Source organism: Branchiostoma floridae, chromosome 17, assembly GCF_000003815.2.
Source record: "Branchiostoma floridae strain S238N-H82 chromosome 17, Bfl_VNyyK, whole genome shotgun sequence".
In the NCBI taxonomy this organism is placed as follows: Eukaryota; Metazoa; Chordata; class Leptocardii; order Amphioxiformes; family Branchiostomatidae; genus Branchiostoma; species Branchiostoma floridae.
Window position 1 is genome coordinate 14,307,074 of NC_049995.1, and position 22,142 is coordinate 14,329,215.

General features: G+C 39.2%; 2 protein-coding genes across 3 annotated transcripts in view; one reads left to right on the top strand and one right to left on the bottom strand.

Moving 5' to 3' along the window:
* The window catches only part of LOC118404176 (nucleolar transcription factor 1-like), a 23,931-nt gene extending 12,475 nt beyond the window's left edge, over positions 1–11,456 (bottom strand). Inside the window, exons 1-5 of the mRNA XM_035803196.1 lie at positions 10,792–11,456; positions 4,368–4,427; positions 3,476–3,577; positions 2,251–2,426; positions 1,531–1,620 (exon numbers count right to left, since the gene is read on the bottom strand). Of these exons, the coding sequence (XP_035659089.1) occupies positions 1,531–1,620; positions 2,251–2,426; positions 3,476–3,577; positions 4,368–4,427; positions 10,792–11,296 (933 nt within the window). The 5' untranslated portion in view covers positions 11,297–11,456. The remainder of the gene's footprint in view (positions 1–1,530; positions 1,621–2,250; positions 2,427–3,475; positions 3,578–4,367; positions 4,428–10,791) is intronic.
* On the top strand, positions 7,431–19,198 carry LOC118404175 (inositol-tetrakisphosphate 1-kinase-like). 2 transcript variants are annotated; one of them, XM_035803195.1, is made up of 13 exons: positions 7,431–8,131; positions 13,311–13,441; positions 13,866–14,004; positions 14,478–14,502; positions 15,000–15,147; positions 15,683–15,800; positions 15,948–16,046; positions 16,702–16,742; positions 17,134–17,226; positions 17,684–17,750; positions 18,052–18,122; positions 18,228–18,396; positions 18,917–19,198. In XM_035803195.1, exons 5-13 carry the CDS (start codon positions 15,004–15,006, stop codon positions 19,000–19,002), a joined length of 888 nt encoding a protein of 295 aa, XP_035659088.1. In that variant the 5' UTR covers positions 7,431–8,131; positions 13,311–13,441; positions 13,866–14,004; positions 14,478–14,502; positions 15,000–15,003; the 3' UTR covers positions 19,003–19,198. The 2 variants fall into 2 exon arrangements, with proteins under 2 accessions (XP_035659088.1, XP_035659087.1); XM_035803194.1 differs by having other exon boundaries at positions 15,022–15,147.
* The last annotated feature ends 2,944 nt before the right edge of the window (positions 19,199–22,142 follow it).

Genomic DNA, 22,142 nt, shown 5'->3' on the forward strand with positions numbered 1-22,142 from the left:
TTCAATTGTGTGTTATATAACTGTATACCAAGGTACAGGCATTTTCTTCAGACTCCTTTTTCATGTCCACATTCTAGTTCAAAATCATACTTCTTTGAATAATTCTTCTACATGTTTGGCAGACAGAGAACTGTTAGTATAGAGCTCCAATGAACAGAACTGAAGGAAACTGGATTAGTTTGGGAACCAGAACAAAATTGTTAAACTCAACAAGTAACCAAGAACTACATGTTTGAAACATTTACCACTCGGCGAATGACACAGTTACACATCTGTAAGTTGAAAAAACAAACAAGGTTGAAATATTATAAAAGTCCTGCTTCCACACTCATTAATAGATGGAGAATGTGATATTACAATGTGTATGGAGTTTTGTTGCAAAATTATCTGTAATTCCGGAAAATGCACGAATTCTTAGCTCACAAACTTGATGTTATCTTGTTAATTGTTTTGATAGACATGTTATATACATATGTCATCAGGGCTCGAAATACCACATGCATATGCAAGTTTGTGCATGTAAAATTGGTGTGGTGCAAGTAAGTTTGGACCAAACTTGCACCAGTGCAAGTTACTTTTATCCACTAATACCTGACTTTAGAAAAAGCTTACACACACCAAGAATATTGTCTGCCATTGAAAGGTAAAAGAAAACAACACTGAATAAAAAAATAGCCTAAATTTGTTATTTCTAAACTTGGTTAGACATCCAGGTAAACAAAATTTGAAGACAATTCCATCTCTATAATGCTAATAATTCCTATGGTGTTGTCTTACCTTGATTTGCATATGAGTAAATACATTTTGCATACAATTTAGTGACTTTGATATGATCAACTGGATTTTCCAGTTATATGTGTTTGTATTGAGTTGTTCTAGCGATGGTTAAGAATAGTGATGGAAGTCACTCGAAGAGTCCAGAAGAAATCTATTGATCTTATCAAGTAGTAGACATTGAATTGTCTTAAATTAAGCCTAAATTCACATTTGTTGTACAATTTGAAATCCAAAATAAAATACGCTTTGGAAAACAAATATCCAAACATGTGGTCTTTATGTATCCCCATATATTTGCAAATTTTCAGAAGAAGAATAAAGGGTTAACAGTTCACTATTTTGGGTTGTGCAAGTAAGTTTCTTTTGGTGCAAGTTACCTTTGGCTTAACTTGCACTGGTGCAAGTTGACTGAAAAGTGTATTTCGAGCCCTGGTCATGAAGCATTTTCAAGAACATGGCATTATCAGATATCATGGTAGACATCACCCCCTTATTCATGAATCATACTACTTTGCCACCCAAGTAATTAGAAAAAAGCACTGAGGATGTACATATACAGCAACAATGCATTAGGTATTTTGAGAATCATAGAAACACACACACGCACACACACACAAACAAGCAGAAAACAAAACAAAACAATACTTTACTCCATCGGGGACTGGATTCCTGTAGACCAAAATACATGTATCCTTCACAACTACAGCCTACTAGCTCATGTCCACAATTTAATAACATGTTCATGTTTAATACCTTCTCTGGCTTCTTCTTGTTGTCAAATGGGTTCTTGAGCCATTCCTTGGCATCTGCTATCAACTCTGACATTGTGCGGAACTTTCGGATCTGGAAGAAACAAAAACAAAGAAGTTAAAGAATGCAACCAGAAATTTTGCAGTTGGAACACTGCTTTTCCCCCACCTACATGCATAAACTTTTTCTATTTCTTAAAAGGATAAAACATAAGTAAACTGAAGAATAGACAATGGATAAGTAGCTGATTTGAACAAAGTGAAAACTTCAGATTGGGGAAACCTGAAATGTTGATGGTGCAACCTAGTTTTTGACTTAGGTTACCACGGCAAAAGAAAGGATTTCGACCACCGCCCTACATAACAAAACGTGTGGTAGTGTTTTCTGTTCTTTTAACGTCAACTGTAAAATTATAACGGCCGCATATGCTTACATCAAATCAACAAAACGCATTTAGTTTCAGGTATCACTTTCCGTTTTATTTTTCTTCCGGTAGGGGGGTTTAACTCACGCTCTCTGTATACATATATATAAGTATTTATCTGTTATAGTCTTTCGTATTATATAATTTTTAAATTCTTGTTTAAGTGGCGGCGCTAAAATAAGTTTGGTGCAACTTGAGTCCGCCGTCACTTCGTTCTCGTCCCTTTATTTGAATTATTATATGTATATTTCAATAAAGAAAAGAAGAAAAAAAAACGTGTGAGAAGGATCTAAACTAACCTCATTGGAGATTTTCTGCCATTTCTCCTTGCATTGGTCTCCTGTGAACCCGCCAAACGCAACATCGGACCAGTCCATCCTCTCTTCTCTGGTCTTGAACTTCACCATATCATCAGGCGGCAAAACCTTCCCGATTCTGTCCAGCAGTTCTTTAGTGGTGTCAAGGTTCCACAACTCTGTAGAGGGAAAAATTGAGAGGTTTACAGTAAATTCGTTGATTTTCATAAGGATTTTATTTCATGGAAGGAGGAGAACCTGGAGAAAGGAAGGAAAGTGACCTCCAGCGTCACTAAGGAAAGACATGGGAAGGTGTCTGAAACATCTGAATGTTTACAAAATCATATCCAGTTGCTTGAGTAACTGGTTTTTGGTAATATCGGTTTAGCTCAATGAAGAGCAATTCTTCAATTGGTCGTGACAGATTTGAAGCTATATCATAGTATATGTATAGTTTTCACAGGTTGCATGTACCGGGAAAATTCTCCAAGCTCTTTTCGACAAGTGCAATGAACAGTGGACCATGAATAATTCAATAAATGTTCCGTCTTAAGAACTGTGCGTGCGTGCGTGACCCTTTCCAGTAGCATGCATGTTTGACAAACTAAGTACCTCTTGGACCAGGGTTGCTATCCCTGGACTCACTACCATATGCATGTTCATCCCAAAACCTGATGGCATGTACCAAGTGTTCAAGACAGCCTTAATAAGAGAACCTTGAAGTTCATTACACCTTTTTTGAAAGTAGCAATCCATGGCAGGGCTCGAAATACAGGGTGCATGTGCACCTTGGTACAGCAAAAATTGGAGCTATGCACCCAATTTTTTTCTGTGGGTGCACTTGGTGCACCTAAATATTTTCGTAGGTTTACGTATGTATACATACCAAAGGATAGTAGTATACACCATAATCTTCACATCTAAGTGTTAGAAAGATAATAAAATGTCAAAGTAGTTATAATAATTTGAAGTTCATCGATTTTGTCAAAGCTCCAAAACTGTACACACTTAATGTGGTGCACCCAAAAATCTTTTGGTGCACCCAATTCTTTAGGTTGGGTGCACTAGTGCACCTAATCCAAAAAAATGAATTTCAAGCCCTGCATGGTATCCAGAAAAAGCATGAGAGTTAACATAAAATATATCATTATCCACAACCTGATGTTGAAGTATCTGTAGTGTGCAAGACTTTTGCATGTACAGTGACTTCCTGTTCTTGGCATCTTACTTTGATACCCACCTCCTTCCTGGGCCTCCTCCTTGACCTTGACCTTCAGCCCGTTCACCCCTGCAGCCATGCTGCTGGCAGTCTTGGACTTGGCTCCTTTGTCTGGGAAGAAGACGTCAAATCAATGGAAATAAACTGAATAATGCAAAATCACTGCCAAAACTGCAGAAGAATAACACTGAGAAAGAATGATACAAAAATCTGTGTGGAGAGACGGTTACTATAGACAGGATACTTCATACTTGCATCAATGGGAAAATCATCTACAGAACCAGTTTTGACATCGAGGTAAAATGAGAAGAAGAGGTCAAATCAATGGAAAGAAACTGAATTATGTGAAAGTTCTTTTCTGTTGTTAATTTACAGTCAATCTGTCCAAGAACACCACTGGTAAAAAAATCTGTGTGGACAGATGGTTACTGTAGACAGGATACTTCATACTTGTGTCAATGGGAAAATTATCTATGGAATCAGTTTTACATTGACGGCAAAATATATAAAAAACAGAAGTTGTGCTGCAGTACCAAGGTCACATATCAGGGGGCCCAAAATTGACCTTGACCTTTGTCTTCCCAATACCTACCCATATACCAAATATCATAATCCATCCAGCTGACCAAAATATCCAGAAACACAGACAGATAAGCCAAAAACTATACCTCCATTTTTCATGGAGGTAACTATATCTCGATTTATCATGGAGATAATTACATCTCCATTTTTCTTGTAGATAAATAAACATAACACTGACAGTACAAGAACTTGAAACATATGGACACATACAAAATGTATGCCAATCATACAAATACATACATTGCATTCTTCCATCTCCTATCAATTAGAATTGTCTTTTTATGATGTTCGAAATGAAAGAAATTTTTGCCAGTCTTACTGGGTGAAGCTGCAGAGCTTGCTCCGGCTCTCGTGGCTCTCGCTGGTGAGCTGTGACTTTCTGTGGTGCAAAAAACAACAAAACTTACGGTAAATCTCTGAGGAGTCAAGGACAAAATTTTCTTAATACATCACAAGCTCCAAATGGCTGCATTGTTTGAAGGAAACTGTACTGCTGTAAGTTGTAAAATGGTAGGGAGAAAAAAAAAATCATATTGTATTTATGTGAATGTTTTTTGTGAAAACCTTTCAAGTATTGATTTGTACCTGGTAAATTTATCTATTTTTGCCGGGCAAATTTTCTATGTGACTTTCTGTGGTGAAACAAACAGTAAGTTTTTTACGGTAAATCTCTGTCCTAAGGGACAAAATATTCTTAATACATCACAAACTCCAAATAGCTACATTTTACAGGATCAAATTCTAACTGAAAAATAAAAACTTGTGAAAAAATATTCGTACAAGGCTTTTATTTCAAAACTAACATTAAGAGATGTAAATATAAACTGTCAAACAGTGAGAAGCAGTCATCCATGATTGAGTTTTTATTGAGGTGATATTTGAAATATTTGATTTCTATTTTTACATAAGTTTTCTAGCTTGCCAAATACAACTTGTTTATATGTAACTGGGACTGAAAGAACCAGCAAGAAATTCATACTCGACTGAATTTATCTCAACCTTATTTTCATCTAGGCAATCTCAGATGTGTCCCAGAATATGGGCCAAGGTGACATTGCTCCCCCAGGAAGCTTCTGGACTGCAGCAGAAGCCAGAGATCAAGTGTTCTTTACTACTACTACTTACAGTATATCCATCTACTTCCAATTTAAGCATTAGGCCACATAATTTTATTTGTTCCCTCTTGGATGTTAACATATAAATTATAATAACAAGATCAATTTCAACAAAAACATAAATATTCTGTTCCTGTGAGCCTCATAGTCATACTCAGTGTAATGAACATAATATATGCACATGTTTATCATATCACTCCAAAATCTATCCAACATAACAGATCACAAAAAAAGACTGGAAAAATGTGATCATTTTTACATGGCTACAAAATCTTTGCATGCCATATATAACTTTATATCTATGATACCATGTAAGTATGAACAGCTATAGCAAAACCTGTACCAGTATATACCAGTACAGACAAATATAGCACTATCCCATAGACACATTGATGCAATGCAGCACTGCATGAATATGGGGTGAAGTCTACTGAGATTTCCTTATCATTAGGTAAGTGGTTAATGGTTTAAGAACAAGGGATAAGAAAATAAGATGAAAACAAAGGTATGGGAGAAAAATTTGACTTGCTTCCATTCTCCATTAATTAGCATGGCCTTGTTTTCTTCAAGGTCAGGATAGCATCTTACATAAGTTACAATCAAAACCTTCTTAAGGATATTGGAGAATTCTTTTTCGCAACTAATCTTTTTGGTCACTTAACGTTTTGATGTCTCTCAGACACCTTTCTTAGTCAGAAATTTCTCTTTTATCCCATATTCTACCAACCTCATAAAATCATTTTAGGAAAACCTTCTTTTGTTTGTTTCATGAGAGAGAATGCTGACTTGCCTCCAGCAGTGACAGTTGAGTCCTTTTGTACTCTTAAAAAAAGTTGCAGGACATGAGGTCTAAAAAACTTTGTGTTAAATCTGATTGCTCCCCTGAAAAACATGGGCTTGGTAGGTAGAAATTCTTTTGAAATCTGTACATAATGTATATTTTTTCTAGGATTGCACCAGAAAGGAGCCAACAAATGATTTCAACATTGCAAAATGGAGGGAAATGTGGCGCCCTCCCACATAGACAACTTGGGCGGACAAAAGTAAACGAATTCTGAATTTAAAGTGTACCAATTTTTGGTCCAAAATGTTCTTGGGAGTGTTGGCGATATTTTCAATCTATGATTGAAGATGGATGCATGATAAAAACATCAGAAAACTCTCCTTTTGGTCTCAAGTATGGAGAGCGGTTCAAAAAAAGCCTTCAGTTCTATGTGCTCCATCTAGAGTTAAACAAAATATAGGCAGTCCTTCCACTGTTTCAGATGGTTTAAACATTCTATGCCCCTTACCAGCAGCCAACTAAGAAAGTGGAAATGTAGGGTCGACAGGTTTTCTTCTGTATCTGTATCTATATAGCCGGTATAACCGCCCTTCGGCATAACACACCAGCTTCTTGCTCGGGTCAAAACATGTTTTTTTGCTGGGTTCTAACCAGAAACACAACATTCTTTTCCACATGCCTTGCTGGGGTGAGAGTTCAGCACAACTGGAAAGCCTACTTTTGTTTTGTTTGACTCCTGACCAGTTCAGGGACATGGGGAGGGGTGCTATCATCTTTTTTTGATACAAAACATACAGGACTCACTCATGGCAGGGTAAGTCATTTTAGGGAGTCCCGTGAGGAGCCTCTTGGTCAGTTCAGAACTCAGTAGTAACTTAAACCGCTAAACCGTCAAAACAACACAGAGGCGTCATAAATGCAACATACTTCAAAAGGAGTTTATTTCTTGTATGGGTCTGCATTTGGACTCAACCATCTTAACATTGGGGTGGCCGTCTAACCAAATATAAGATAAAACAACGATAACAGGTGGTGCTCCCTTGACCATACAGGGCATGGTTTCATAATTGATAACACCAAGCTGTAAGTTGTCTAATTGTTTTTCCTAAAAGTTAAACCTTAAAAATCTATACTTTTCTTCAAGACATTTATTGGAATTTAGTGAGATTTTATCTTGTCAAAGATTTTATCATGTCAATACTGCCTAGACGTAATAGTTACCCCATGGGCGGGGCGAGGTTTCTGTGTATATCACCAGTCCCGCCCACTGAGGGATCTCTAGTCTCCCCATGGCATACTTCCCCGAAGCTTTTCTAGTTCATCAGCTTTACAAAATGTTACTTTATTTTGTCCTAAAAGTCCACAATCTTTCTTGTTATTGTTTGAAAAGCTGTGACAGAAAGTGTCAGGCTGTAACAACACAAGGTCATTAATCTTGTCAAGACCTTTCTGGGGGCAAGGTGCCTGGAGACAGAAAGTCTGCTCATATTCCTCTGGGCAATTAGAAGTCAAGCACAGGATTGGTCAGTTATCACATGACACTATTCTGGTCCCAGAAGAAGGTCTCAAAGGTAAGCGAGGATTGGTCAGAACGGGTCACATGCGTATATCACCCATACTTTTCAGGCTGAAATCACCACTGTTTTCTGATATCATCACAGTTTTTTCCTCATTTGCATGAAATAGCAGCACACTTTTTTTCAAAGCACCATACTATGTGGATATATCAACAGAAAATGGGGGCTTCTCATTGGCTGAGGGGAAGTAGCCATGGGCTAATCTAAGTTAGAGTTAGAGAGCAGCATTTACACCTAAGCAACTAAAAGTCTTATTTGATATTTCATGCTGAAACAAAACATTAACAAATACCTTAGGATCCCACCTTTGATAAGTTTAGAAATAAGAAATCATAGGATGTTATTTTTATATTATTTGTCACATTTGGTGAATACTGCAACTGTCGGAATGTCCATTGTAACCTGTTAATGTTATCTCCAATTAGTTAAACCAGTTCTTCAAGTCAATTAGTAATCTTAAAATTTGAATGAAATGCAGCACATGTGTGAAAAATAGCTGTTACTACAACTGTCTCTTACACTTAAGATTGCTGTGTGCCAGGTTTGACTACAACGCAGTGCAACTGCTGATCATGGAAAGTAGCTGACTGCTGATGCAAATACGGAGGTAAGGTACAAACTACAAAGTTTTCACAAGACCAAATGCAGAGATCAAAACACAGAGGAAAGCATCTACAGAGGTGCCTTTAGTTAGCATTTGCACGAACCCTATGAGTATGAGATTTGTACGAACATTATGTGATACGCACTAATCACTATGGGAAAACGCATGAATCTTATGCGTTTTGCACGAATAACTATGCGACAACGTATGAACCTTATGTGATACACACAAACCTTATGCAATTTGCACAACATTATGCGAAATAAGAGACTGAAAAATACAATGTCACACGCAGAAAATGGAAAAAAAAGAGAGTAGCCCACATGTTTTTAAATACGTCTTCATGATAGTATGTGTCCATTCAATACTTTGAAAAAAAAATATCACGGGTAGAAACACTCAGAAACACGTCTTCTGCCAACGTAGCGGCAGCAGCCGGTTTGCATAAGGTTCGTGCAAATCACATAAGGTTCGTGTTTGTCACATAAGGTCTGTACGTTTTCGCACAGTGATTTGTGCAAATCGCATAAGGCCACACCAATTTAATTTCTTGGTTCACGGATTTTTTCATAAAAAATATGGAGCGAGAGGGCGAAATAAAAATAAAAATTGTAAAATGGTTGGGGTAAAGGTAACGGCTAATCCAAAACATAAAGAAAAAAGTTTTCTGCTTGAAAAAAGTACAAAAACACTATTTTTGTACAGTAACAGCACCTGTACCCACACTTTAAGGAGCTTATAATATAAAGGCCAATCTGCTACACCAGAAAGTTGGTTAATGGTTTCATTAATGGTGAAAATTTGCTGAGTGGTAATTTTTATTTTTATTTTTTTCCCCAAAAAATAGGAGCGAGCGAATCCGTGAACCAAGAAATTAAATCGGTGTGGCCTAAGGTTTGTTTGTTTTCGCATAGTGATTCGTGCTTATCACAAAATGTTCGTACGAATCTCATAGGGTTCGTGCAAATGCTTAGGCACCCCTGATCCCCCGGAAGTTACAGAAACCATTTCAACTCTTAACTAAACAATTCAAAGATGATTAAAAAATATTATGGTAACAACACATTTATATACTGTAAATGCAGAAATGTTCGCGGCGGATTAATGTTCGCGGTTTTCGCGGTGACCACTTTACCGCGAACTTAAAACCACCGCAAACATTTTTCTATTATGGTATTAAACTGCAGTCTATGGTGTTACCACGAACTTAAATCCACCCCGCGAACTTAAATACATTTACAGTACCCAGTACAGTACAGTAAGGGTTGGTTCAGGTAGACATTGAAAACACCTGTAAATTCAGAAACTCAGATTTTTTTAGTACTTTTTTAGTACTTTTCCTGCGCTTACCTTAGTCCTACTATAATATTGTAAGGCGATGATAACACCTTGCTGTCATTTTATGTGGGTTTTTCTAGCCTAAAATTACAATTACAGTACAGACTTAAGAGTAGTGATATTTGCCTAAGTTTGAAGTTTTCTAAAATTTACTTGTCCTATCGGGCAAATACATAAAAATTTACTTGCCCAAGCTAACTTTTTACTTGCCCTATTTTGCACGGTATGTATTTAGGACAAGTACTCACTAAGATACATGCACTTGCCCGATGGGCACTTTCGCTTGCCTGGGACAGTGGACACTGCTAGTGGACTTGTCCAAATCTGGTTCCAGATTTGAAAATATAACTTGTAGCAAAAGCTCCTTTTCCTATGTACAATACAGTAAACTAAAACCACCGCAAACATGAATATATTTGCGGCATTGTGAGTAATTAAATTATGCTATTACAACATTGTATGAATATAAAAACTCCACAAAGTATTGTCCAAAATCATAAATATGGTTGATACTACATACATGGTTTTTGATTAGTTCATGTAGCAAGTCCTTTGCAAATTATAATTTACAAAGATACAATGTAACATGGAACAGAACATAGATCGTACCATTTTCTTTCTGAGTTTCTCCCTTTTGCATTAACTTTTGATTTTGCAGAGAGCATACAACTTACAAGCAAGAAAATAAATTCTAATGGCCAGAAACTTTAAAAATTTTATGCTGTTAAACAGATTTCATGACAAACTATACCTAGTAAAAATTAAAGTTTTGCTGGAAAAACACATTCTACCCATTTTTCTTTTTGCACATGAAATTTAATGACAATAGATTGGTGCCCATAGAAAAGAAAGAAAATTTACCCGACCAAAAAAATAGCAAAAGATATCAACGTGTACAACTTAATATTTAGTAGGTTTTCACCAAAAACATACAAATTGAACAATATGCCCTTTTTTCCTGGCTACAATTTTGGGACATACAGTAGTACACTTTCCTTCAAACAAATGATTCTAAGTTAGGTAAGTAACCTTTATCTATGTCAGATACAATTTTACCAAGACATAACCACTACATTCCCAATGCATATGCCTTCCACCCTACCAAACCGGTCAAATCATGCTAAAATAAACAAAACATAAACAAATTAGCGACGACTAAACAAACAAACAATTGTGGCATAATTGTAGCCAGACAACACGTGCTATTACATTGTGGCCACGCGCTACCCACGCCACCCCCGCTTTTATACAAAGTCCTGTAGAAAAACCTAGAAAAAAATCCTCCCAAACAGCGATTTTGCGGCGCTAGAATGAGATTTTCTTGCCGGAATCTGGGAGTAAGGGGGTTGAATTCCCCAGCGGACGGGTTGTTGGCGCCGGGCGGGGCCAGGCGGTTCCTCCAGGCGAGCAGTGCGTGACCGTGTCACCGATACACAATCCGGCGCGCCTTCCCCAAACCTCGTGACCAAGCCCGAAGCCATCTTGATTGACACCCGGGCCCGCAGCCAGCACGAAAATGGCTGAAAATGAGCTCAGAACGCGGCGTTTTCGACGCCTTCTGCTCGTGAAAGCATATGCAAGGTGTGAAATTAAACAATTTCTGCAGATTTGGCCCAATTTTTGACGGGATCGGCCGGAATCGGCGAGCCCGTGTCTGAATGTTTTCGGCGCGAGGCGCCGAGGAACCCGGATTGAGCGAGTCGGGCTGGCCCCGTATGGGGTCATTTCGCATCGATAATCAGCCGGAAAAAACGCCAAAAAACGAAAAGTTCTGTCAGAATTTCTGCTAAATGTTACAAATTTTGTTTCTAGGGGGTAAAAATGGGTCATAATGGTGGATTTGGTCGGGTAAATGGGGTAGAAGCGTGGTCCAGGGGTGGACGGGCCCTTCCCCCGAGGAAATTTATACTACGCGACGGTATCCAACATGGAGGAAAGGTGGAAAGACAACCAAAGCGGCAAAAAGAGGAAGCGAATTTTCAAACCCAGATTCCGGGCGACTTTTCCTCAGAACCTGGAAAATTTTCCTCAGATTTTTACCGAGGTGGTCCCGGGTGAACACCTACCGTGTGGGGTTGGGGTGGTTTCGGAGGAAAGTGAGGGAAATGCCGACGAAGATTCACCGAATGGCGCGATCAAAGATCGCTCGTCTGGGAATGCAAATCCCTCGGCTGCTCGGAAAAACGCCCGGAACAAGCCAAGCGCGGGCACCCGGCGCTTCTAAAACTGTTCCCCAGCTTATAAACCTTCTAGGTGAGAAATTTTTCCTCATAAAACCACCTACCGGCTGTCTCGGAGGTCCCCTCGTGCCGGTCCGAGCGAGTTGGTCGCCTCTTTCCCTTCTTCTCCGCCGCGGGCATCAAGGACTCGCCTCCCGCTATGAACCCCGACATGGCTGACGTAGTGCAACCCCACCCCGCCTCGCAACGCCGCTTCGCCGCGTTTTCTCGAGTTTTCCCCGGCTTTTTTCTTTCGGGAAAGTTTCTCAGACTTTTCTCGGGAAGTTTTATATTTCTAAGTTTCCACCTGTCAAGTATTTTTGTTGAATTTTTTAAAATTTAGGGGAGGAAGTCGCGGTTGTGCGCACGCCCAGGACAAGTCTCGGCCAATCACCGGACTGCGCCGGGCTGCAATACCGCCATTATCCGCATGGGATCCCCGCTACAGGGTGAAGCGCGGGAACTTCAAACATTACCTCTCCAAGCAGATGTTGGGAGGACATTCGAAACGTTTTCTGCCATGGTGCCGGTACTAGATTGTAGGAAAACACCAAAAAATTAAACATGGTGGTATACAAAAAGTTTAAATAAGCAAATGAAATAAAGAATGTTTTGGCTTCACCACAACGGGTATTGTTATTTGTCAATGACGTCAGCTTTGGAACACCCCGCCAGCGCGGCGTCCGAATGAAACTCTATACCGAATGTAATTATGTCGCTTTGTATGAAACACGTAGTTCAAGTACTAGTATCTGCTTCGATGTTTTTACTAATCAACACGTTTTGTAGTCTGTGTAACACAAACTCCGCTGTCCAGGGCTCTAACTGGCCCCTCGGATGTTTGGCGGGCTGCTATAAGCGAGATTTAATCAGGCTACACGTTTTGGAACCCCTGCAAGCAATTTCTTGCCTTCTCTAAATGTTGAACAGGTTTTAGCGTATAATCAAAGAGGGGCAGTATTTCGGTGAGCCAGTTCGAAATAAGTATTGATTCCAATTTTTTGATTATAGCATAAATTTTTTCGCGATTCCATGCAAGTCGAACTTGGGTTGCGTTCTCACGATAGTTTGTTAACAAAAGCGATATATACATGTAACGTCGACCGAAAAAAATCTCATTAAACCAGACCGACCGACCCCTATGGCATTAATATACACAATGTATATAGATAACATTGAATATGAATGATTACTAGAAAGATAACTATAATTTTGAGAGAGAGTATGAAAACCTAAAAATCCTGCTGCAGTAGAGTAGAAAGCCGCCAGGGGTCCCATGATCGAACTTAAGTTGCGGAGACATGCCAAATATCATACGGTCCTTTCACAACTTTCTGACTCATGCTTTATATAATAAATGGCCTGGAGTTCAGCCTTGTTCGCTTCAGACCGCCACTCGTTTATAGTCCGATCCCGAAGGTTGCTACCCGACTACGGTAGCGCCCTTGGGAGCGGACTAAAGTGAACAAGGCTGGACTCCAGGCTAGTATCCTAATATATTCTACAAACAAATAAAAAAAAGAACATTGCAAGGAAAAATGACGTTCTCGGCGAAGGTAAAATGCAAAGTGGTCTTGCCTAATACTGAAAATGGTAAAGTTTACAACATGTCCATTTGTTTTCAGATTGAAGGCGTGATAGTGACTGCAGCCGGACGTTATGGTGCGAAACGACGTCGGCGCTTTGGTCTTGTTATTACTGATCTCTGTCATGGTGATTTCGGAAAGGTACCTCTTGGACAGAACAATGGCTGCAAGTAAGCAAACCTGGCTTTTCCTGTATATGTGTTTTGATAAGCCACGAGGCTATAAGGGATCGAAACAGAAGGGATATGTATAGGAACCCATAGTCTACTTGACAATGGAAAAGGAAACACGAATTCGACAATAGACTTTCTAAGCCTGGAGTCCTTGTTGAGCTTTGGTCTGCTCAGGACGGTCGTTAGCTACATCACTAAACATTGAAGTTAAGTCAGAGAAACATAAAGATTTAGATACCAATTTCTTTTTAATTTTTACAATAGGAAGATATAAACCATCTAAAAATTTAAGTATAGTCACAGATCTACAATTGTGTTCTTACCGGTACAGGCGATCATTACGCAGTACTGATGGCGTTTTGATTCTCAATTGAAGTTTATCTTTATTTACTCATCAATGTCTGTAATAATCTTGTTACAGACTTCTTCCCAGCTAGGTTCTGCACCGAAACTCGTGAACGGAGCAGTCTTCAGAACAAGAGACGATGCCGAGTGGGCTACTTACTATCAGAAAGCAAAGAAAAGCGAATTCCATTTCACACGTTCAAAAAAGAGTACAGGTAGGTTTTCAGAAAAACTGATACACTGCCTTCGAGCGTTTTAAAATACCTTGCAGCTTGTTCATCTTGTCTTTAATGACATGTATATTGTTGTCCTTCGTTTTCTTTTTGTTTGTGCCTCCTTGCTTCACTGTTTCTCCATGTTTGTGTTACTCCTATTTTTTTTAAACCCTGAATGTTGTTTTTATATGAATTAAGTTAAAGACGGGCATCTTTATACCAAGGACAAAGCATGGCACATGCATGGTCACAAAAAAAACTGCACTTGGTGAAATATTCGGTAGGCGGCGCATCTGCCCACCGTTCTTCCACGTACATTGTAAATCATTTGATTGAGTAAATATAAGTAACAAGCAAAGTTCATTCTCTGTGATCATGAGGTGAGACTTGGTCTCCACAATTGCAAGTTCTGCGGAATTATTGCTGTTCTTTTACCACAACACAAAATCCTCATCTTTTTTATTCTTTTTCAGGAATTCTAGCATTGACTTGGTCAAGGTAACTTTGTATTGAAACATACAATCAAACAAATAATAAAAACAAATAAACAGACTAACTAACAAATGAATAAACATGACATTGTCGAACTGAATGTTGCTGAAACAGCGGCTGACTAAACGCAACGGTTTGTCAGTTCTTCTATATAGTTTCCACTACGTATGTTGTGTTTTATTAACTTCGTAAAAAGGTAATGATTTGGGTTTTGCTAAAGCGGTGTGGCTATGGATGCACGTGTGATTAATATAAACAGCATTCCCCGAGAATCTGTGAATTGATGTTCGTGATAGTTCTTGGGGAATTGAGTTAGAGAAAGGTCATGTTCTTTAATGGGCCTCCTGGTGGTTTCATGCAATACTGCAGCAGAAATTACCATAAGCATTCATGTTTGTTTTTATTTTCTAACCAGGAAATCAATTTCTCTGTATGTATAAGATTCTATTAGAAAAGTACTAAGGCCCATGCACTTCATACCCTCTCTGAAATGGAAACAAAAGGACAATGTCCTCCATTCTCCAGGTGGACGTCAACCGTTCCGTCGCTGCCCAAGGCCCGTTTGACGTGTTTATTCACGACTTCACGGATATCGTGCGCGAGGCGGAAGAAGGAGACACGAAGGCGGAGATGTTCGTAGCAGAGTTATCGGTAAGGTTGGGACTGATTGTTTTCGGATCTGTGCGGTATCTCTCTCTCTCTCTCTCTCTTCCTCTCTCTCTCCCTCTCTCTGTCAGTCTGTCTCTCTCTCTCTCTCTCCTCTCTCCCCCCCCTCTCTCTCTGTCTCTGTCAGTCTCTCTCTCTCTCTCTCTCTCTGTCAGTCAGCCTATACAGACTATGACACTACACTACTACTGTGCGGTACATAAAAAGATACAAACGGTAAGGAAAAAGAATAGGAAGAATAGAATTTGAAAATTGGTAAAAGACCAAAAAAATTTAAATGAGTCACTCCTTTCTTAATTTATTTATCCATTTCTAATTCATCATTCTCTTTTATTCAATCATTTGTTCGTTCGTCCGTTGAGAGTCGCAATTTATTTCAGTTCCAAGGTTATCTGTATTCAATAAAGAATCGAAAGAATGATTATGTTTATTAATCAAATGATGAAACATCTCTTTGTTGATCGATTGATCGATACATCAAATTTATGAAATACATGTTACTGATACATTGATTTTCCAGGAATACGTGTCCCGTCACCCTAACATGGTAGTGATGAACCCGGTCGCTTCCTGGAGACTGCTGCATGACCGACTGGGGGCGCAAGGAGTCGCTGCAGAGGTGGTCAAGTTACTGAACGGTACAGCTCTTCGCTCCTAGGTTATTGGATATTTCTTTTTCACAACTAAAATTCGCACGCTCGCATCAGTTTTGGGGTTCCCAGAAGATGCCATACATATTATCAAATCAATATGGCCTTATCTATTTTCAACTTTTCTGCTCACAGATCCTGACGTCATTGTGCCAAACAGAGTCTATCTGGAGAAGTCCGGAGTTAAGAATATGATGAAAAATTTGAAAATGGCGGGAGTGACGTTTCCGTTCGGTAAGTAGAATCTGATTTGAACAGTCACGAAACGTAATGGGGGAAGGGGTGCAAGCCAAGGGTTACAGGTTGTTTCGCGACAATGTAGGTTCGCAACCGTCAGTTCGCAACAAAGCAAGTCTTTTCGCAGCAAGGTACAAGTCGTTTCGCAACATTTCAATGTTACTTATCTTGATAGCCTAATAGTATTAGAAATCGTATTCGTAACATAAGCATACTCCTACCTGTGCATGCCGCGTATGAAACTGTACCGCCCGGCGTATGAAAATCATCGGGCTGTCATGTCCATGCGGCCCCATGTTCCTCTGCCGCTGGGGTTGTCTTTCGCACTCGGTAAGATTTTTACGCAGAAGGAGTACAATTAAGTAAGGAATACGATTTCTAATACAATTTGGCTATTAAGGTTAATAACATTCAAATGTTGCGAAATGACTTTACCTTCTTGCGAACTGACATTGTTGCGAAACAACCTGTTACCAAGCCAAGTAACGTCTACTTTAGGACCACATTTTCGAATTTCAAGCGTCACCTAGCTGTAGTGTTAGGTATGAGCTTCTTGGACTATATATAAAATATGGGCATACAAAAGATATAAAGCTAGTATTTTCAAAGAGTCACTGCTTCAAAGAATGTTCTATTCCCTTTCACTGTCCAGTGTGCAAGTCGTCGTCTCTTCTGCTTGCTGAGCACCACAAGGTGAGTAGGTTTTTCATAAATTGCATAAAATGGCCGGGGCATGGTAGCAAGTCAGAACAAGCAGTGGCTTGTTCCTGTCGCTTGTCTTATAGATTAAGTAGTTACTGGTGTCTGTTGTTGTAAAATGGAGAGATTGTTAACCCTTGACTCACAATAGAATGAAGTGTGACATTCTGACAATTGATGCCATAAATGATCATGAATGATTGAATGGGTAGATGAATGGATGGATAGGTCGATGAATGAAAAGATAGTTGACTCAAAGAATGAAGGAATAGCTCAATGAACGAATTAATGGACAAATAAATGGACCAATGGATGAATGTATCAATGAATCAACGAATGAATGAATGAATGACCGTTATGTTATATTGTTACCTGGGTTTTCCAGATGACGTTAGTCTATGGAAGACGCGGGTTGGAAAGTCTTGACCTGCCCTGCGCCGCTGAGAGTTTCACAAACCATTCAGGAATACTCCACAAGGTCGGTCAATTAGCATCAACTGTTGCTAGAAGTTAATAAACTAAAGCTGACTTAGGTCGATGTAGGTTAGACATCCAGGTAATAAGATACACCAAAAAGTACTTACTCAAGCAACTGGATATGGTTTTGGAAACGAGCAGACGTTCCGGATAGAATCCACTATCCTTCGTCATTTTACATTTACAATAGAAACACTGATCTTTTATACCCTAACTATGAATGAAGACAATTCTAGATGTCCAATCGGAGACATTGTAAGACAAAGTCAAGCTGAAGACAATTTGGATTCCAATAGTAAACAAAGGAAGTCCGTTTCCAAAAACATATCCAGTTGCTTGAGCAACTACTTTTTGGTGTAAAGCTGAATTGAATTCTTGCTGAAGTAGACGTATTGACTATTATTTTGCGCTGTTTCAGTCTTCGCTTACTGAGTTATTGTACAATTTCCATGTCACAGATATACGTGATCGGAGACACTCATTTCGTCTACGCTCGACCCTCATTAAAGAACTTCGCCATGTCAGGTAACGTAACGTTTATCTTTGTATTGTATACCTGTCCAGTATATTTCGTTTTATGGCATAACACACCAGGATTATTGTACAGAAAAGTACAAGCTGTATATTAAGACAGAGTCATTTGAACCACTCACACCGGGAAGGACCCCTACTCTTTTCTGTAAGTGTGGTGGGATCTTTAACGTACTGAAGGTGTGGCTCTCCTCAAACATGGAATTTAAACCCAGCACCTCTGGGTTACACACCAAACACCCTGCCCTTAACAAATATTGTCTTTCTAACTAATTTGTATTCTCCCACTTAATAGATGACCTTCCCAATGTGCAATTCTCTACCTCTGATGTTGCCAAATCCGACTCAGTGTCGCCATTGAATGCGGTAAGCTTTTCTTCTATATACGTCATCAAATTCAGGTGCCTTCTTTTTATATACATTTTGTAACTGTTACAAAGTCCAACAATATGCCAACAACTTGTGTTGAAGGGAAAGCGTGGCGAGCCGACCAGCCAGACCAGTCCTGTGTCAGATGAAAAGATTTCCCGGATTTCGGACAGGATGAGACACGTGCTGGGGTCCAGTCTGATCGGGATTGACGTCATCGTGCAGGACGGAACCGGAAATCACGTCATCATCGACGTCAACGACTTTCCTGGTGTGTTTGAACTTCAAGCAGATGGGAAATGTACAACTCACGCATCTTTATGTCTCCAGTTGCGACCTCGAACTCTTTGCTAATCTCCAAGCAGGTCCTACGGTAGCATAAGATAGTATCAAAAGCTGGTAGAGGAGTGAAGCCGGTCTAGAATGTGTTTGTCTCCGGTAGCGTACACATTCCTTGGCTGGTTTCACTCCTCTAGCTATCTGTCGGCTTTACTATCTTATGCTACCGTAGGGTCTGCTTGGAGATTACTCTATGCAACATGGCGGCATTTATGGCCAATCAGGTAGCTGTTTGTATGTCAGTGACTCCGTTGCCACTTATGCGTTGTGATGATATTTGCTAGCTATTTGCATCATAGATGTTTTGTGGTTAAAGGGTTTGGATTTCAAAATTCTATAAGAGTCCTAGAATTACATGTATGAAATAAGTCGCAGTGCAAATATCCGGATTCTACTGTACCAAAATATTATAGTGCAGCCAGAATTTTAGTTTAATTTGTTTTCTTCCACAGGTTACCACGAGGTTGGAACCCGAGAGTTCCAAACGGCTCTACTTCAACTTCTCAGGACGGGCCCGTGCAGCTGCATTGGTTCCTAGGAAGAGAAAATGTTAGATAGATGTGAAAATTCATCCGTGTAACTTTTTACTTTTTTACTACCGTATTTTCTCGAAAAGAGTACGCACTTTTAACCTTTTCAAAATTGAAAAGGTGCTACAAGTTGTTGCCAAAGTTGGGGTACGTACTTTGCTTGTACTCTCCAAGCAAGTCCCCGGCTGTTTTTTTTAACGTTTTTTTGGTCTTTTTTATCGGGCTTTTTATTTTGTATTTTATCTTGCTGTGTGAAAACCTAACTGGCTGGCGTACTTCAAGAAAAATGACAAAATAGAAAGCCCGATAAAAACGACTAAAAACGTTTAAAAACGGCCGGAGCCTAACCTCTGCTTGGAGAGTATTTTGTTTGAGGGCATTGCGTGAATAAATGGTAAAGGAGCAGTAATGGTAATGGTTGTACACAACCATTTTTTTATATTAGACGTTTTGGTGAAAGTTTTTAAATACTAACGAAATGTCTATCCGGTACTGCAGCTAGATGTCGCTGCTAACAGATGTGGTCTCACACGTAACAGATCTCGCATCTGTTACCAGCGACACCTCACTGCAGTGAGGAGAAGAGCAAGTAGTAATGCCCTGAAGAAGGTGACAGACGGCCACCGAAACGTCGTCATGAATGAAACACTTGGTAGTATGCAAAGAACTCACAAATACTTATCTGTAGTTAAAACATTGCTAAAAACGTTATTGCATCCAATCGTGTGATCTGCAGCTGTTTGGTCAGGAGAATTCAGAGAGAGAGAGAGAATGCAAGACGACAGTCCAAAGTTCAATGCAAATGTTTTGTGTGCTGAACAACATTTTACCTCTGTATTATGGATAAGTTATAGCGTTACGTTATATAAATATATATATATATATATATATATGTATATTTATATATATATATAAATATACTCATTTAACGGAAGCACCGACAGCGTAAGAAATGTATCCAAAATAGCAATTACTCAAGAAACTGGATATGATTTTGGAATATAGGCATATAGGTCAGGTAACATTCCATACCTTTCGTACGTGACACTGAGCAGATCTTTCGAAGATCAGGTTTTATGCCCATTATCATCCAAAATCATAAACAGTTGCTTGAGAAAGTGTTTTTTGTTAATGTCTCACCTTCATCGACGTAAGAAATTTAAGCTATTTTAAGGCTTAAATTGAATGTGACAAATGACCGTTCTGTTGTTCGTGAGTTAATCTCAACCGTGCTGCATTTATAACACGGTACGCCAGATGGCTCTACTAACATATGTGTGGGTGTGCCAATTTAATATCAAGTTTTTTTAACGTTTTAACAGAGATTCTTTTATTGTTGTACAAATAAAGGACGATGAAAAAACAATATGACACAAAATTATCACTGTCTCCGAAACATTTGCGTTAACAAGATGTGTACACGAAGTAGTCAGGAATATGCAGATACAATTGTTTGTTAAGCCGTATTGAGATGCATATGATTCGTATGACCTCTTTGTACATGTAAGGATTGTGTTGCGCATGCAAACATGTATTGGTGCTTTATTATCAGTGTATCAGTACAATTAACAAAGAACAAAGTAAGCTTAAGATATCTTTTGAGTCCTTGGCGAAGTCTCAATCCAAGAAGAAGACATGAAAAAGAACAAAAATAAATTGCTAAGTCAAACTAACCTATACAAAAACAACTGATTCTTAAACTCTTAACTATCGCAGAAAACATAGAACAACAATGAGTACAGTAATGATTATGTAACTTGATTCTCAAACAAATTATGGGATGTATTATATTCTTGTATTGTTTGTATATGTGCATCCAGGGCCTTTCTGAAGATCCATGGTCAGTCACTGAAAGACAGAGAGCAATCATGGTAAATAACGTTTCCCATGTGCACGTCAGAGGTTGAACTTCTACCTCAAGTCAAGTCAAGTGTAGTGACAGGTTAACCGGTTAGACAACATCTTCAGACAGGGTGTGAATTTTTAACGTTTTAACAGAGATTCTTTTATTGTTGTACAAATAAGGGACGATGAAAAAACACCATGACACAAAAATACCACTGTATCGCTGACATTTACATTAACAAGACGTGTACGCGAAGTAGTCAGCAATATGCGGATAAACTTGTATTATCGTGTTGCAATCTCAACAAGACTCTGTCGCTGGAGGTTACCCTCCAGTCACAGAGTAATAAATCAATTCAAATCGGTTCATATCATATCTGCAATGGTATGTAACTTTAGATCAACAATAACACTGGTTCGCGAAGCCTGAAACATGTCCTTACAAAATAAGCAACGTTATACAGCGTTGTTATTGTTGTTATTATGTACAATATTTTGATAGCACACCCTGTCTTTTAGTTGGTATAGAGCAGGGATATTTTTATAGCCTCTGACGATTGCAAGTTGTGTGGGAAAGTGCCGTGGGATTATTTAGATTAAGTACGCACTATGTTTCTTTTGGAGAAGATGGTTTACGCTGTATTTTCCCTTGTTAGCAAAGGTAAACATTCGTGGCCAGTCGGATTCGATAATATTTGTTTATTACATGCATGCGCGCGCGCGTGTGTGTGTGTGTGCACGTGTTTATGTGTGTGTGTGCTTGTGTGCGCGGGCGTTTGTGTGTGTGTGTGTGTTTGTGTGTGTGTGTGTGTTTGTGTGTGTGTGAACAGGTTGACTATCACTTTTTCAGTAATAACCCAAGAAGCATTGGATGGATTCTGATGATATTTAAAATTTGTAGGTGGCTCGGAGCCGAGAAACAGAAGGTCAGGTTTGACCTCCCTAGCGGCTGTTTGCAGTACTGCAGTAGAACTTCCGTTTTTTATATATTTTCCATTAGTTTTCAGATTAAGGGCTTGGTGACGCCATGTTACGAAAGGACAACGCACAAGTCCTGGCAATCCTGGTGTGCATGATCGTCGTCATGATCGTTTACTTCTCAACTACTACAAGTGAGCATTATCCCCTTTCTCTTGTTACGCCCGGAAAGGAGTTAAATTATCAAACAAAATCAGACAAGGAAACGGTTTGGCCAAAAACAGGGAAAGCTTTAGCCCCGCAAGACTTCTCCGTAAGCTTTTGATGGACTGAGAGTAAACCTTAAGGTGCACTCTCACTGCACTTGCGTCAAGCTTGCGTCACT